General features: G+C 40.5%; 1 protein-coding gene across 1 annotated transcript in view; it reads left to right on the forward strand.

Annotated features, from left to right (window-relative positions):
• The first annotated feature begins 1,461 nt into the window (after positions 1–1,461).
• Positions 1,462–17,819, forward strand: part of polb (polymerase (DNA directed), beta) — a 104,089-nt gene continuing 87,731 nt past the window's right edge. Inside the window, exons 1-5 of the mRNA XM_020527993.2 lie at positions 1,462–1,683; positions 8,402–8,459; positions 8,965–9,031; positions 13,197–13,271; positions 16,649–16,707. Coding sequence (XP_020383582.1) covers positions 1,623–1,683; positions 8,402–8,459; positions 8,965–9,031; positions 13,197–13,271; positions 16,649–16,707 — 320 coding nt within the window. The 5' untranslated portion in view covers positions 1,462–1,622. The remainder of the gene's footprint in view (positions 1,684–8,401; positions 8,460–8,964; positions 9,032–13,196; positions 13,272–16,648; positions 16,708–17,819) is intronic.

A 17,819-nucleotide genomic window follows, 5' to 3' on the forward strand; every position in this document is an offset into this window, starting at 1 on the left:
TGTGTTCATCCAGCTCTACACCTTGTTATCTCAGATTCTCCAGCATCTGCAGTTCCTACTATCATTGATATTCTTTTGTACTTTAAACAATGAATATGTTCAGTGACTGACCACCATGGTAATCAAACCGCAGAAATAAAATTTATTGTTTATCAATTTAGGTTTCATTATCAAATCTGATTTGAATCTAGCCAATGTTACCATCAGTTGGGATCATAATTCAAGACCTACTTCAGTACAAAAATTAAATTCCATGTTGCTGCACAGTTAGAAGTGACATTGTCCTATGAGATGTTAAACATGTTGGGTAGATATACAAGATTGCTTTGCAGTACAGGGGAGTTTTCCCTGCAGTCTTGGCCAATTTATCCTTCAGCCAATATCATGAGAACAGATGATCTAGCCAGCATTACATCGTTATGAGAACTCATTCTTGAAGACAGCTCCACAAACATCAAAATTTTGGTCTCGTCACTGTGGACAAATGCCTTAAAAGTGTTCCTCCCATCAGCAGAAGCAAAACTAGTAAAGCTTCTGACTGACACGTACTGGTCTGAATCATCTTGTATACTTCAAAATGGAGCTTCAGCATCAGCAGGACGTTAACTCTTAAGTATTACTTCTTCCCCTCCCCAAACCTCCTCAGGTTCTGTTTTCTCAACTGCCATTACTAGGGAGGTCAAATGATGCAAACTTGGCACCACTTCCTCAAGAGCAATTGCTGATGGGGAATAGGAGCTGGTCCAGCCAGTGATGGCCACGTCTTGTGAGTGAGTTAATCTGAGGCACTCCTTGAAGCCCAGAAACATTGATATTAACGACTCAGAGGAGTTTACTATAAATCATTACAATGTCGTACTGAATAGGCCATCCAGCTTTCTGTCTCGCGAGTAAATGATGAGGCAGCGTGCCAGTAGAAAAGGAAGAAAAACGGAATTAAACCCTTGAAGTGGCCTGTTAAATGACAAGAACGCCCACGCCAGGAACCCCTTCACTCTGATTCGACCACATTCTCAAATGGAGGCATTGGCGTTGGGATAATGAAAGGTGCTATGTAAATACAAGTCTGCCACGGGTGATTTGGTGATGGAAAGGGGGGGGGGGGGAAATCGTTCAGTTGTGTATAAGAGCACTTCTGGACACACACACACAAAAAATGCAAGTCGTTTGAAAGGGCTGGGTTTGGTGATGACGAGTGTCCTGGGGAAAACAACGTGGTTTGAACAGGAAGGTGAGGAATTTTCATCGCCTCCACGACCATTCGTGAAAAGAATCCTATAATTTCAGTGTGTAAACGGAGCGCAAAATAAAGTACATCAATCAATCAATCATTGTTCCGAGATGCCTATGTTAAAACTACATGTGATTATACATCGCCAGAAGTAGGTTTTGATGGTACCTGTAATCTAGGTGACGGTTGGGTCACGCGCGCGGCCGCCCGGGTTTAAATCCCGGCTGGCCGTTGGTCGCGCGCACGCGGCCTAGCAGCGCGGCCGAAGCCTGGCCTTTTCCTGACAGGACATCCCCGGGAGTTGGAGGGGGAGAGCCTTGCCAGGGCTGATGGTCATGCGAAGCGACGGCTAGGGTTGGGTTGCCTTGTTACTTTATGGTCCTTCGCCACCATGAGCAAGAGGAAAGCACCGCAAGAGACGCTCAATGAGGGGATCACCGATTTCCTAATCGGTAAGAGGAAGGGAGGAAGAGGCAGCGGTGGCCTGGGATCGATGTGTCGTTCCGATCCTCATGGAGAACTAGGGAAATCGGGTTGTCATTAATCGAGAAGGAATGACAGGCCTTATCTCAGGACTGTGCAGACCTTCCCCAGCCGGTGTTGAAAGCGGGCTTTAATGTTTCTCCATTTTTAAAAAGTCTTTGCAATATTCAAATTTTTAACCCTGAACTCAAAGCAGAACGTAAAACTAAACCCCAGCTGAAGCAGCTAATCATAATTCTAACTCGAAATCCAATCCTGAAATCGATACCCACCCTGATGCAAACCCAAGTTGAATTTTAGAGCCACAGCCTAAACCCACTCATAAACCAGATGCCCACCATTTCCAAAAGGTGTTCAATAAAGTACCTCAGTGGACTACATTTAGAGGAGTCTATTGTTTGGAGTTAACAAGGTGTAGAGCTGGATGAACACAGCAGGCCGAACAGGAAAGCTGACGTTTCAGGTCTAGAGCCTTCTTCAGAAGAGTCTGGACCTAGTGTTTTGAGTGTGGATAGAGGATTGGCTGACTAACAGAAAGAGAGTTAGAATGAGGGGGATATTTTCAGGATAGCAACTAGTGGAGTATTGCAGGGGCCACCATTGTTTACAATATATGATATTAACTTGGATGCAGAAAGTGAGTGTAAAGTAACCAAGTTTTCAGATGACGCAAAAATAAATGGGAAAGCAAGTGGTGAGGATAATACAGTCTCAAGTGGGACATAGAGAGGTTACATGAGTGGGCAAGAACTCGGCAGATGGAATACAAGTGAGAAAATGTTTAGTTATGTAGTTTGGCAAAAGGAACAGCAGAGCAAGCTGCTGAGCTTTTGCAGCAATTTTTGCTCTTGTTCCTGATTTCAAGCACCTGCAGTTCTTTTGGATTTTATTTTTCATGAAGCCGTCAGACTTGCTGAGCTTTTCCAGCAAACACTGTTTTTGTTTCTGATTTTCAGCATCTGCGTTATAGAGTCATACAGCACAGAAACAGACTCTTTGGTCCATACAGTCCATGCCGACCACAATCCCAAACTAAACTAGTCCCACCTGCCTGCACTTTGCACACATCCCTCCAAACATTTCTTCTTCATGTACTTTAAAATATCTTTTAAATGTTGTAACTGTACCCGTATCCCCCACTTCCTCTGGAAGTTCATGCCACACATGAACCACTCTCTGCAAAAAAAAAATGCCTCTCAGGTCTTCTTTGAATCTTTCTCCTCTCAGCTTAAAAATATGCCCCCAGTCTTGAAATCCCCCACGCAAGGGAAAAGACACCTGCCATTTACCTTATCTATACTCCTCATGATTTTATAAACCTCTATAACGTTACCCCGTAACCTCCTACGCTCCAGTGGAAAAAGTTCCAACCTATCTAGCATCTCCTTTATAACTTAAACCTTCCATTCCTGGTAAATCTCTTCTGAACCCTCTCCAGCTTAATAATATCATTCCTATAACAGGAGACCAGAACTGGACATGGTACTCCAGAAGATGCCTCACCAATGTCCTGTGCAACTGCCACATAATGTCCCAACTCCAAAATATGAAAGTCTGAGCAATGAAGGCAAGCGTGCTGAACACCTTCTTAACCACCCTAATTTTATGTGATGCCAGTTTCAAAGAATTATGTACCTGAATCCTTAGCTCTCTCTGTTCAACCACACTACCCAAGGTCTCTTTTTAATTGTATAAGTCTTGCCTTTGTTTGTTTTACCTACCAAAATGCAAAAACTTGCATTTATCCAAATTAAACTCTATTTGTTACACTTCAGCTCATTGACCCAATTGACACCACAGGTCACAGGCCTCCAATCTGAAAAAACAGCCCTGCACCACCAATGTCTGTCTCCTGCCGTTAAGCCAATTTTGTATCCAGTTGACAAGCTCACCCTGAATCCCATGTTTTCTAACTTTACCAGTTAGTCTACCATGCGGAACCTTGTTCTTTTGGTTTGTATTTTTCATAGAAGGGTTGAATATTATTTGAATAAGTGGAGAAAGATGCAGCACAGAAGGATTTGGGTGTCCTCATGCATAGATCACAAAATGCTAGCATTTAGGCGGCACGGTGGCTCAGTGGTTAGCACTGATGCCTCACAGTGCTAGGGTCTTGGGTTCAATTCCATCCTGGGGGGACTGTGTGGAATTTGCACATTCTCCCCATGTCTGCGTTGGTTTTCCTCTGGGTGCTCTTGTTTTCTCCCACAGCCCAAAGATGTGCAGGCTATGTAGACTGACCATGGTAAATTGCCCATAGTGTCCAGGGATGTGCAGGCTAGGTAGATTAACCATGGGAAATGCAGGGCTGCAGAGATGGGGTGGTGGGAGGGGAGGTGATGCTCTTTGGAGTATTGGTGTGGACTCAACAGGTCAAATGGCCTGTTTCCATACTGATTCTGTGAAGTTCAGTGGGTAATAGGGAAGCAAATGGAATGGTGGCATTGATTTCAGCGGGAATGGTGTACAAAACATGGAGTTCTTGATAAAACTGCACAAGGCACTAGTTAGACCCCACCTGGGATGGTGTAAACAGTTTGTTTATTTAAGGAAAGATATACTGTCATTGGTGGCTGTCCAGAGAAGGTTCACTCAGTTGATTCCATGTATGGAGGGGTTTTCTTATTTGAGAAGTTGAATCGGTTGGGTCTGTACTTACTGAAGTTTAGAGAAATGAGAGGCTAACTTATTGAAACCTACAAGATTCTTAGGAGACATGATAGGGTAGATTAAGTGAAGTTGTTTGCTCGTGTGCGTGAGTCTATGACCAGAGGGCATAATCTCAGAGTAAGGAGTCCCCCAGTTATGACCCAGATGAAGAAGAATTTCCTCTTACAGATGGTAGTGAATCTGTGTCATTCTTTCCCGCAGTGGGTTGTAGAAGCCGAATTATTATGTACATTCATTGCTGAGAGAGAGATTTTTAATCAGTGTGGACATTGGTTATGGGGAAAAGGCAGGAAAGTGGAGACAAGAATTGAATGGTGGAGCAGACGCAATGAACTGAAGGGTTGCTTTTGCTCCTACATCTGAACTCCAATCTGAACCCTTGACCTAAACATTGTAAAAACCCTAAAGCCAATTCTACACCCACCTCAATCCAAACGCTAGCCGAGGCAACAGTGGACATCCCAGTTTTGGCAAACAGCTTTGACTTTTCATGAAATTCCCAAGGGTGACTGTTTTTCTAAAATAATTTACACCTTTTCCCCGTTGCCTGGCATGGGAGAAACCACTACCATAATCCCCTTGACACCTTCAAGGAAATTGTCAGAACTGTTTCGGTGCCGACAGCTCGGCTCTGTTGCAGATGATGTCTTTCAAACGATCGATGGAATAGACTTGCCAACTCTGGGTGGAAATATCCTGGGACATGTTATCACAATACTTTCCATCTTCAACTGTCTCACTGGCAGACCCCTCTCACTCAACATGTCAGTCTTCACGGAATCCCAACTCCAAGGCTTAACCTCATAATCGTGTGGTATTGATGTTGTGTCACAGTGTCAGCAGTCATTCTGGCCTCATCAAAAACCAGTCCTGTTCTGTTGGAAATAGCCAATTTTACGAAATCCTCATGACAAAATCACTGCAATAGGGTCAAACTTTACACATGCATCCTTCTGATTCCTACATGTAATTTGTTATCTAAAAGTTTAGGTGCTGTCCAAATTTGAAAGGCGATTCCAAAGCCAGAACGTTACGGAAGGTATTGCAATGTGTGTCATTTGCATGTTCTGTTTTCCTGCATTGTGATGATCAAATGTGATTCAGTAGCAGTGAAGCATTCTGAGCTGTTGTAATGATGTGAGGGGCATGGGAATTGGTTGTCCTCGGTGGTGGCAGTATTTTAAAATGGCAATTTTTTATTAAAATATATTTATTTGGAGTGAACAGGGAGGTGATGGCTTAGTGGCATGATCACTGGACTGTTAATCCAGAGACCCAGATAATATTCTGGGCATTAGGTTCAAATCCCGCCATGGCAGATGGTGGAATTTGAATTCAATAAAAATATCTGGAATTAAGAATCTAATGATGACCATGAATCCATTGTTGATGTCAGGAAAAACCCATCTTGTTTACTAATGTCCTTTAGGGAAGGAAATTGCCATCCTCACCTGGTCTGGCCTGCATGTGATTGCAGACCTATAGCAATGTGGGTGTTTCTGAACTGCCTTCTGGGCAGTTGGACATGGGTAATAAATGCTGCCTAGCCAGTGATGCCTTCATCCTGTTAATGAATAAAAGAAGAAATTTATTTTAAAAATATATTAAAAGGCATTAAATGTATACTTTTAATACTGTACATTTCATTGCATTCAGACTAGGTGGCTTTTCATTTCTGAAGATTGGCAATCTTTCAAGTTTCTTCCACTTTATCTATTTGGTTGAATCCAATGTCATGACTACCACCTTCTTTTGCTGCAACATTGGCATCTGCCTTTTTTTTATTGCAAAGATATGCCCTCTGCATTCACAAAACTTCTGAAATGTCAGGGATTAAGTCAGTTTTCAGTGCTTTTCAAACTTCATTGACAATAAATTGCACTTCTAATCATCCACTTATGTTCCAAATTCTGACGATTTCTAAAGCCTATTTGCTACATTGGTTGAAAGAAATGTTTGTGGTCAATGAAAGCGGGATTCATTACAAACAATTGACACAAAACTGTTAAAACAAATATATTTTCATGAAAAGATTGTGTTTGACAATCTGTGCCCCACACAGGGCGCTGTTGTTGTTTTTGTTATGGAGGGCGAGCAGCAAAAGTGGAGTTGAGATCGAGATGAGATTAACTGTGATTTTATCAAATGATGGAGCAGGTTTGAGGGACTGATGTTATGTTCTGTTATATTACAGCCAACATTACACAGAAGGACAAATCATGCCTTTTACATTCTCAGTATAGCTCAGAATGTTTCGCTGCCCATGAATCACTTTTGACCATTTTTATTTGCTGTCAAATAATACAATGCTAAGGGAAGTAAAGGTGCAAATTGCAGATGATTGTTGAGTCATAGGGATCTACAGCACAGAAAATGGGCCTTCAGCCCATTGAGTCTATGCCAGTTAAAAACAAGCATCTAATTATTCTAATTCCATTTTCCAGGACTTGGCCCATAGTCTTGAATGTTGTGACATAGCAAGTGCAAGTCTAAATACTTTTTAACTGTTATGAGAGTGTCTGCCTCTACCAGCCATACAGACAGTGAGTTCTAGATTTCTGCTACCTCTGGGTCAAAACATTTTCTTCACATCCCCTCTAAACTTCCTGCTCCTTAATTCCATTGCCCCGCCCCAGTCATTGATCCCTCAACTGAGGGGAAAGATTCCTTCCTGGCTCCAGTATCACTGTCCCTCATAATTTTATATATCTGAATCATTTTCACACCCTCAGTCTTCTCTGCTCCAAGAAAAATAACCTCAGTCCATCCAATTCTGTTCATAGCTCAAACTCTTCAGCATAGACAATATCCTGGTAAATCCCCTTTCACCTGCTTTAAAGCAATTACATCCCAATGCACACAGTGGTTTTGGCTTCACCAACATTTTATACAGTTCCAGCTGAACCTCCCTAAACTCTTTCTAACTTGGCTAGTAAAGGAAAGTATTCTATGTACATTCTTAACCACTTCATCTACCTGTTCCACTACTAGTGAATGTGCACACCAAAGTCCTTTTGATCTTTGAGGGATTCCCAAGGTTCTACTGTTCATCATGTCTTCCCTGCCTTGTTTGTCCTTCCCGACTGCATCATCTTTCGCCTATCTGGATTGAATTCCATTTCCGACTGATCAGCCCAACTGACCAACATGTCTGTATCCTCGTAATCTAAGGATAACCTTTTCAATGTTTACCATGACACCATTTTTGTATCATCTATAAACTTACTGATTAACCCTCCATTCGAGTCTAAATCATTTACACATACCACACCAAAGGCCCCAGTACTGATCTCTGCATAACCCTCCTGGACACAGGCTCTCAGTCACAAAAACACCGCTCGAACATTACCCTCTCCTTCCTGCCACTCAACCAATTCTAGATCTGATTAGCAGATTTTCCTTGGATCCCATGAGACACCTTATCAAAAGCATTGCTGAAGTCCAAGTAGATCAAGTAGTAAATCCATAGATACATTGCCTTGATGTGCACCTCTTTGAAAAATTCAATCAAGTTAGTCAGCCATGACCTCCTATTAACAAAGTCATGCTGACTGTTCTTGATTAATCCCCACCTCTCCAAGTGCAGGGTAATTTTCTCTCAGCTTTGGAGATTGTGTAGAAAAGAGTCATGGTATTAAGTGATTATCTTATCAGGAAATCCTGAGGCCCTTGAACCTTGAAAGCAGATAAGTAAAAGGTGGCCTTATGAGAATGTACCAAATTTTAAGCAATTTGGAGAATGAGGCATGAACTAAAAGTAGTGAAATGAAAATTATGGACTGGTGTCAAGAAAAAAATTTCAGACAAATTGTTATGAGTGCTTGGAAATAAACGTTTAATTCAGCAAGTTGGAGTACAAGTACACTGACTGAGAGACATTTCAGTGAGGTGAAATGAGTGTTTTATTTCCTTCTGGATGGATAAATTAAGATGGGTTGAGAGGCATTCTTGATTTGTATATTATTTTAAAATGTGCATTAATTTTTTAAACTATACTTACACAAATATTTTCTGCAGAGTTGGCTAACTTCGAGAGGAATGTGAACCGAGCAATGCACAAGTACAACGCATACAGGTAAATCCCAGGATGGGCAGTTTAGATGCAAGTAAAAAAGTCCCAGCTAAGAGGATTATTTTACATGGTACTTAGTCTTGATTACCTGAGTAAAGCTCAGTTTATCATGCTGTCATATAGTACTTCCAAATAAATCCAGCATGGACTGACATTCTTTCCACACATTGCCACATTGTGCCTTTCAGTGATGATCTGAAAAGAAGCAGTAGTTACCAATGTGAACCGTGTGTAATCAGATTGGGTATAGATTAAGATTACAGCAGTGAATAGGAATGTAGGGTTCATCCTTATTTTGTCACTTTGCAGATTAGATTACTGTTAATTAATTGTATGTTCAATGATATTATTGAATACCAGATTTATATTTGAGACTCCCTGATTAATGTAAACGTGTAGAACACTTTTACAAAGCAACATTATGTTGTAACTTTCTGCTTAACTGTAGATGGTTGCTGTACGAGAAATGAGTCTTTCAGAGTTAGTTTTCCTTTTTATTTTACGATAGGAAAGCAGCTTCAGTTATTGCAAAATATCCAACAAAAATCAAGAGTGGTGCAGAAGCCAAAAAGCTGGTAAGCACTCGCATTTTTAGAAAACATTTTTATAACTTTTAAAATGCTTTAAATTTAAAGTATATTAGTTTTGCTTCATATTTACTTTTCTTAAATGATCTGAAGTTTCAAGGGGTTGGAGTATGTGGCCCAAAGAGGCCGCCCTTTACATAAGTGCAAGTAACAAGCAGAAATGGACGAATTTCAGGTTAAAATTCAGTTCAAAAGGTATGTTATGGGTATTATTACTGAGACATGACCACAAGACTGGTGGTCAAGACTGAAGGGTCTAGGCCCGAAACGTCAGCCTTCCTGCCCCTCTGATGCTGCTTGGCCTGCTGTGTTCATCCAGCTCTACACCTTGCTATCTTGGAAACTAAATACACCAGTTTATAAAACTTAAAAGAAAGATGGTCAAGAATGAAATAACTTCAGTAATAGCAGAAGATATAACAAGAGGCTCAGAAGAAGCAGACACTTTTTGGGTAGAATAATGAAATTAAACAAGATTTATGGAACTTGTCTGTAAACCTCCAGGAGCACCTGTGAAGTAACAGATGTATAAATGCAGAGATTTGACCATTTGTGTTAAGAAAGGCAGAGTGATTTTAACTTTTTTAGCTTTCACATGGATTGGGATAAGCAAACTAGCACATGAGTCACAATGTAACTGGGACGAGTGTGCTAATAGTTGTGCCCCACTGTTGCTACAAGCTGTCACAAATGTACAAAATCCCAGTGAGACCACCAAAATGACACATTTGCCTGACTGACTCAGGATAAAAATAATTCACGCCAGGTTTCATTAGTAACTGGGAAATAACTATTGTAGCACACTTAATTCAACAAGATCAGTAAAAAGAAAAGATTTCTGACTTGAACTATACCCCTTCAAAACCCTAAACATACACACACTGAATCGCGATTAAAACAGACAAACAATGAACAGTTTCACCTATATATAGTGTGTGCACAAAGAATGGAGATAGGGTGAACAAAATTCTGAAGTTCAAAAGTCTAGATCACAAGGTAGAAAGTTATTTTACTCACAGCCCTTTTGATATTTGCAATGATGATACGCTTTTGTCTGCAGGGTGTCTATTGCTCATTGATGTGATGTCGATCAGGTGAACTTGGGTCCTTTCTAGTATGAATTCTTTCTTCTAAGCTTTCTTGGTTTTACTGTATTTTCTCCACATGGAGAGAGAATAAGAGAGAGGGAGAGATCGAAGCTTTCTACCTGTGGGCTCTGGATACTTTTTTTACCCACATTGCTGCTCTTGGGATCTAACAGCTTTTTAACAATCTGTTTCTCAACCAATCAAAGAGCTATTGTCAGCCAGAATTTCTTTAATTCATAAGATTCTTGATGCCATTTAGTACTGAATTCTCCCTCTAATGTCTTCCAAAGAGCAACAATTTTTTTCAGCTCAACAGTATGCATTTCTTGATTTTAAGGTTGCAAGACATTCTTGAGTTTTTAGTTACAGCAACTGAATTTGGATTTCACTTTATAATTCCAAAAAATTGAAATTAATGTGGTATCTTGTCCTAGAAAGAGAATCAATTGAGTATGTCTGTACTGGTTTTTGACATCAAGTTTTAGGTCAACAAGGGGGCAGGCATTATTATTAAATTTATTAATGAATCAAACTTAGTTAACAGATGAGTGGTGCACAAACATTTATCAAATAGCGATCTCAACATGATCAAGTTCAACATATTGTTTGAAAGGGAGAAATGTGAAATAGCTATTAAGGATCGGGATTTAGATAAGGCTGACTTCAACAGGATTAGGCAGAGCCTGGCCAGAGTAAACTAGGCAGGCCTGAAAATGGTTAAAAGGACAGAAAATTGACAGGAGGTGTTCAAGAAAAAAAATGTTACAGAATTAGGTTTTATGTCCTTAAGGGAAAAGAGCTGTATTTGTCAAATAAATCTATGAATGAAAAGCTGTCAATTTCTAAACAGATCAGAATTGTCATAAGATTCAATTAAATCATGGCAGATCTGCAACATACTCATAGATCATTGCCAGTCATTGGGTGGCATGGTGGGTCAGTCATTGGCATTGCTGCCTCACAGTGCCACGGACCTGGGTTCGATTTCACCCTTGGGCTACTGTCTGTGCGGAGTTTGCACATTCTCCCCATTTCGACACTGTAGGAGTTCTATTATGATCTATGTTCTAATATCTATTTTTGCCCCATCCCTTAAAGATTTAGATGAATAAATATGAATCAGTCTCAGATTTAATTTTAACTATTGTTATAGCAGTTGCAGTTGCAGTTTGCAGAAGAGAGTTCCAAACCTCTGGTGCTCTTTGTATTTAGAGATATTTGAAACTTCGGTACTGAAAGAGCTGGCTCTAAATTTTAGATTCTGTCTCCCTGTCCAAGACTCGCTAACAGAAATAGTTTCTCTTTGTCGATGCCATCTATTTCCTATGACGTATTGAAAACTTTGATCAAATTACACTTAACCATCTAAGTTTCAGGTATACAACCCTAGTTTGTGTAATCTCTCCTTGCTTGGAGTCCAGATATCAAGCAGTAAATCTATGCTGTATTCTCTCCTCAAGTCAACATATCCTTTCAAAGTTGTGATACCCTGACCTGCTCACACTTACTGAGTGATCTAACCCAGACCTTATCTTGTTGAAGCATGACTCCTACCCTGTTGTATTCTAGTTCTCTAGATACAAAGGCCAGAAATTCATTAGCTTTTTAACTTATTTTATGAACTGTTCAAAATTTAAGCATCATTTTGTCTGGATTTACCCAAATCTCTAAAGCAGAGTACATTTTTGGGGGGGAGAGGGAGCCCATGAATGAAAATGTTTGAAGATAGCAGAATAAATTGATAGAACTAAAGGAAAGTCTTTGACCTTTATTAATTGAAGTACAGAGTACAAAAGCAAAGAAGTAATGCAGATGCTTAATAAGAAAACATTCAAAGGACATTTAGATAAGGACATGAAAAAGAAATGTTTGGAAGGACATTGGCCAAGCACAGGCAGGTGGGACTAGTTTAGTTGAGATTTGGTCGGCATGGATTGTTGGACTGAAGGGTCTGTTTCGGTCCTGTCTGGTTATGACTTCTGTGAAATGCTAGTCAGTCATTCGTTGGCTTATTGTATTCAAATCTGGAACCAGACATTAATAAGGATGTCAAAGTCTTAGAGGGTGTGGAAAAGATTTTATACAATGGTGTGATAGATAAAGGGTCTTTATGTTGTGAGATTGTAAAAATTAAGTCTGTTCAGCTTAAAATGTAGGATGTTACGAAAAAATTTGAAAGTGTTCCCAATCGTGAATTGAGGGTGTCAGTTTCAGCTCAGGGTAGTATTCAAGCTGCTTGAGTGAGAAGGTTGTGAATTCAGACCACAGTCCAGAGACTTGAGCACAAAATCTGGGCTGACCCTTTGGTACAGTCTTTGGGGAATGCTATGCTGTTGCAGGTGCCACCTTTATGATGAAACTTTAAATTAAATCCAAGTGTGTCCACTCATAAAAGGCAATAGCTCTATTGGAAATTAAACAAAGAGAGTCATTTGGATCACCATTTATATCTAAGTCAACAAGGATAAAATCATCCTATTTTGTTTTTAACACATTGCTGTTTGAATGACTTTAGGGTGTTCTATCTAACTACCTTGGATCCTACTTTGGGAGCAATGATTACATTTCAGAAAAATAACTCATTACGGAATGCTTTGGGACATTGTAGAAGGTGTTTTAAATTTCAAGTCCTTTTTCATTATCCCACCACCAATTTTTATTCTGCTAAATTTAATAATATCTGTGTAAATTCTAGACTGTAATATCAAAGAGAGTGGGCTGAGTGAGCTTTTTTCTGTTTGTTTTGTTTGATGATAGAGTACTTGAGTTCCACCAGCATTTCTCCACATTACCTGCCTAAAGTTATGCATTTGACCATGGTGTGCTGGAACAAAGAATATGAATAGAATGCTGCAATTCACAATCGATCTCTTGATTTCTTTTCCACTTTAGATTTGTTTAATCAGATGTGAAAATTACAGTCTTTAGCTTCTCACACCTAAATAATATATTTTTTGTTTGTGTATTACAGTCAATTGTTTGAAATTCTGTTTCTAAATATGTAGTTATTGTATGTGAAATGTCTGAGTGAATATTGTTACAATTTCCATCTCCAACACTTTTAGGAAGGAGTTGGTGACAGGATTGCAAAGAAGATTGATGAATTTCTAGCAACAGGGAAACTGCAAAAATTAGAAAAGGTGCAGTATGCATTTCTACGTAGTTTACCTTTCAGGTTTACAATTAACCTATTTAGATTTGTTGGAAGTTAATGGTAGTATTTGGACAGGCAGTTTACATGCAAATAAATTATATCATTGTTCAAGGAATCTTATTGGTTAAGTAGTCTTCTAATCATGACATTATGAACGCTTTTACTTATTGTCTAAATTTTCTTTCTACTCTTTTTAAACAAAAGATAGAAATAAAAAGACTCCCCTGACACTGCCCTCATCAAACATTCCTGGATGGGGACAGCATGGGTAAAGTTTTCCCTACCCGATCTAAGCTGAGGGAAAAATTTCCTCTACTCTCAAAACAAAAACAAAGTATCTTCAATTCTGGAAAAATGAAAACCAGTAAATCTACAAAAATGGCCCCCTGTTGACTCCGCCCCCATCAACCATTCTTTGGGTATGGATATCAAGGGGTCGAACTGTAAAATAAACTTTCCCCGGCTTGTTCAAAAGTAAAGGAAACTTAAAAAACAACAAACAAATTCCCTCTGCTCCATCTCCATTGAACACTCCCAGGACGGGGAAAGCAACAGTTTCAAAATCCAGACGAAAGTTCCTCTACTCATTTCAACTAAAAATAAAATCCCCTCACACTGACCACATCAAGCACACCTGGGACGTGGACAGTACAAGATTTAAATAAAAGCTCCCTTTGGCTCTTCCAAGAGGTCCAAAATCAATGCAAAAGAAACATAAGACAGCCCTTTACTGGGCACAAAACCGAGAACAAACGCAAACTTAATAAGTTGAAAGGAAACTTACCCTGCTAAAATAAAATATTATTATTCAAACTGATGATGGCCTTCAGCACCCACAGCACCCGTTGGAAAGGCCTGTATTGCACCAATGAGCACTGTGTGTTCCTGCTCCAAGGACACCCTACTGCCAACATAACTGTGAAATGGGGCAGACAGTCAGAAACAACGAACTCCTCTTCGGCCGGCAGCCTGGACCTGTGAATGGCTATCTTGACCAGCACAGGAGCAAAGCCATGAGAAAGTCAAGAGACTTGTCTGCCCCTCCCCACACTGGGTGGTTGTAGATCAGGAATGTGGGGCTGCAGCGCAACTAAAATTTAACCAGAAGGCCCTTAAAAAAAACTAAAACGGGGCTGCAAATGAACACACTCAAAATAAATGTGAAAAACCGTTTCCTCCAGACCACAGACTGTGTAAATGGTCTGGCATCCAGTGAACATGCTGAGCTGACGATTGCGTGGGACTGACACATGTAGCAGTCTCCACGGCGTAAGAGTAGAAGATCCCTTTGTAAAGGGTCCTCCACTGGGGATCTCCATCACCAGAGGGCTAAATGTCTTGCCAAGGTGTGTCCAGGTGGCGGGCAAAAGCATGGCAGCAGGGAATGTGCAGCATCACCCTGCACAGATAGTGCCTTTGAGCCGTATGAAAGGTTACTTGGAGGGTATCCCTGAGATGGCTCAGGTTGTGGGGCACTGTGTCATGGAGAAGGGTCTGTGGTGCAGGACCGATGTCGAGTTTGGGCCGGCAAGGGTCAGTTCATCCAGAAGCCTGCAGCATGCCTGAGCCTCCCTGAGTGCAAGCAAGGTCCCGGGAACCTAGTGCCTTGTTCCTCAGGGTCTGGATGGCTCATGTTGCAAACTAGAGGTGGATTGACACCCTCTTGCCAACTGCGTTGATGTCATCTAGCCTGCTCCTCTGTGATCCAGTGTGTCTTTGACTCTGGTCAGCCCTGTGTCCCGAGCGCTCTCCTGCCTTGGCCAGCGCAAATGTCACTCAAGGAAGAACCTGTTCCTGAGCAGTGGCTCCCTGAGCAGAGCCACTCTTCCTGTAGGGAGAGAGCTCTGGCGTGAACCGACCTTTTCCCAGACTTTGATCAAGTCTAACTAAAAGACAGACCATTCCTGAAAGAAGACCGGAGGCTGGACCCACTCCCTGAACAGGAACTGTGTGTTGTAGCAGAGACTGCGCACCTAACAGAAAAAATACGCCATCAGGGTGCATCACCTTGGAGAGGCTCAATGTAAAGGTATCGCTGCAGGCTCTGAAGGCGGAAAGTTGCTATCTGGATGTGAAGCAACACCAGTACCTGAACGCCCTCAACTTTTTCTTTCTTTCTATAAGCATTAAGTTTTCCAAAATCCATGACAATATATTACCCTAATCCATTCCTTCAATGGAACTCTCAACTATGGAATTGTTTGCCTCAGCTTGGTCAGCTAATCTCCTGCAATTTTAATATTGCTTTCAGATGAGACAATAAACCAAGCCCCCAGTTATATGAATATGCACTACTTTGAAGAAGATATGGGAGTTCTCAATCCCCAATATCAATCATTCAGCAGTCACCTAAAACAGTTTTGTTCTTTTTCACTTCACTTGTTATTTGTAGAACTTTACTGTGCAGATTGGCTCCTGCAGTCTTAAATTGCACCAGTGATTGTACTTCAAAAGTGCTGAATTCATGACAAAGCACCTTAGGATGTACCAAGTATTTTGGAAATGTTAAAATATTTGGTACATCTTTCTTGCTCCAGTGCTTGTCATCACTGCTGACCTACTGCATCTTATCTCCTTTTAAATTTGTAGCCCTGCTTTCACTGTACTTTTTGAATTAAAAAGAAATTAATTTGGTCAACTAACTGAGGGTCAAATTCTCTTATGCTTTGAATGCACAAGTGTAGTCACAACTATGGGGGTATTTCCATGCGAATCGGGATAGTGTGATGTACCTTCAATTTGGGACATTATTTGCAGGAATAAAAGATAATATAAAACGTGTTTCATTGGAGAAACCCTTAATAATAGACTATGTTGGCAGAATATATTTTTTACATGAACTTTGATGGATGGTTCTTGACTGTGAAAATGTGATTGTTAGCTGAATATTTGTATAATCCAAAGAACAATCAGTCATCTGAAGTCAACGGAACAAGCTAGCACTGTGGGGTTCCACAGGATTGCTATTCTGTCTGCACTTATGTTTTTTTTTGTTGCTTAGTGTCATGGTAGTTGTTCAGGAAGTGCTCCCATGAAGTAACAAAATGGAAATTGAATGAATAAGTATTGCTTGTAAAGTAAATACTTGTTATTTTATAAGTAATTAGTGGTGGGAACCAAGGTGTGAACTAAGGTTCCACTTTAATTTTTTCACTACAATCTTCTTAGATCTATAAGCAAACATCAAATTTCTTGATCAAAATTAATTGAGCCATTTCACACTGCATACATCTTGACACCAATACCACCCCACTGGCTAGCTTATGTTTCTATTTCCCTATTCAAGTTTAATCTTTTTGCTGTGCTTTTTTACTGAGTTTGTGTTATTATTGCCTCACTGAATATTCTATATTTCCTTTCCAGATTCGTCAAGATGATACCAGTGCATCGATTAACTTTTTAACAAGAGTGACTGGAATAGGGTAAACTCAAAAGACAAGAACTCCTAATGTAGCATAATCTACCAAAATGGAGGGGATCCCCCATCCATTGCTGCTGGTTGTATCATGAGTACTCTGAACTTAATCTTGCGAAATCAACAAAACTCTAGTTTTCAGAATGATGACAAGATTGGCCTAAATAACAAGAAATAAATTGTACCATGTTATTAACCATGTGAAGAAATTGAAATAACATAAAAGAACATTTGTAAAATATCAATTGTGATAATGTTTCACAAAGGATAATCTAATTAAGAAGACTGGGAGATGGTGGCATAGTAGTAATGGGCTAGTACTCTAGAGGCCCATGCTCTGGTGATCAGGGTTCAAATCCTATTTTTGCAACTAATGGAATTTAAATGAAATTATTTAATCAGAACTGTAGTGGTTGTAACAGGGTCAGCCAGGTGGACCTCATAGAATATATTTCCTTGATAGGGGCTGTTAACCTGGTCCTATCAGAGAGCCCTGCTGACAGAAAAGGATAGCAGGTCTCAGACATTCTGACACTCTGAGAGCAAGTTCTGAAGGAGCTGGAACAGTGTCAAGGAATCTCCACATGTAAATAAAGGGTGAGTTGGTGACTGGATACTTGCCTCTGTGGAGTTATTTCAGGAACCTGGAATTGAAAGCTAGTCTCTGTGCCATGGGACCATGACACTATTGTCACATTGTTATAAAAGCCCATTTTGACCTTCAGGGAATATATTCTACTTTTCTTACTTTGTCTGGCCTACATGTGGCCCTGGAGCCCCAGTGATGTTGTTAACTCTGAACTTCTGTCTGTTGTAGCTAAGCAAGCTACTCTGCTCAGAGGCATTTAAGGATGGATAGCGAATGTTGGCCTTGCCAACAGTGCCCATCTCCCATGACCAGCAGTGCCCATGTCCCATGACAGCTAATGGAAGCTCCACTGTTACAGTTTTCTGTGGAAGTCTTGCTGGGAAGCCTGAATGGCCAAACATCACAGGTATAAGGTAAATCAGAGATAGTAGGAACTGCAGATGCTGGAGAATCCGAGACAACAAGGTGCAGAGCTGGATGAACACAGCAGGCCAAGCAGCATCATAGGAGCAGAAAGGCTGACGTTTCGG

Source organism: Rhincodon typus, chromosome 40 (assembly GCF_021869965.1).
Source record: "Rhincodon typus isolate 14 chromosome 40, sRhiTyp1.1, whole genome shotgun sequence".
NCBI lineage: Eukaryota > Metazoa > Chordata > Chondrichthyes > Orectolobiformes > Rhincodontidae > Rhincodon > Rhincodon typus.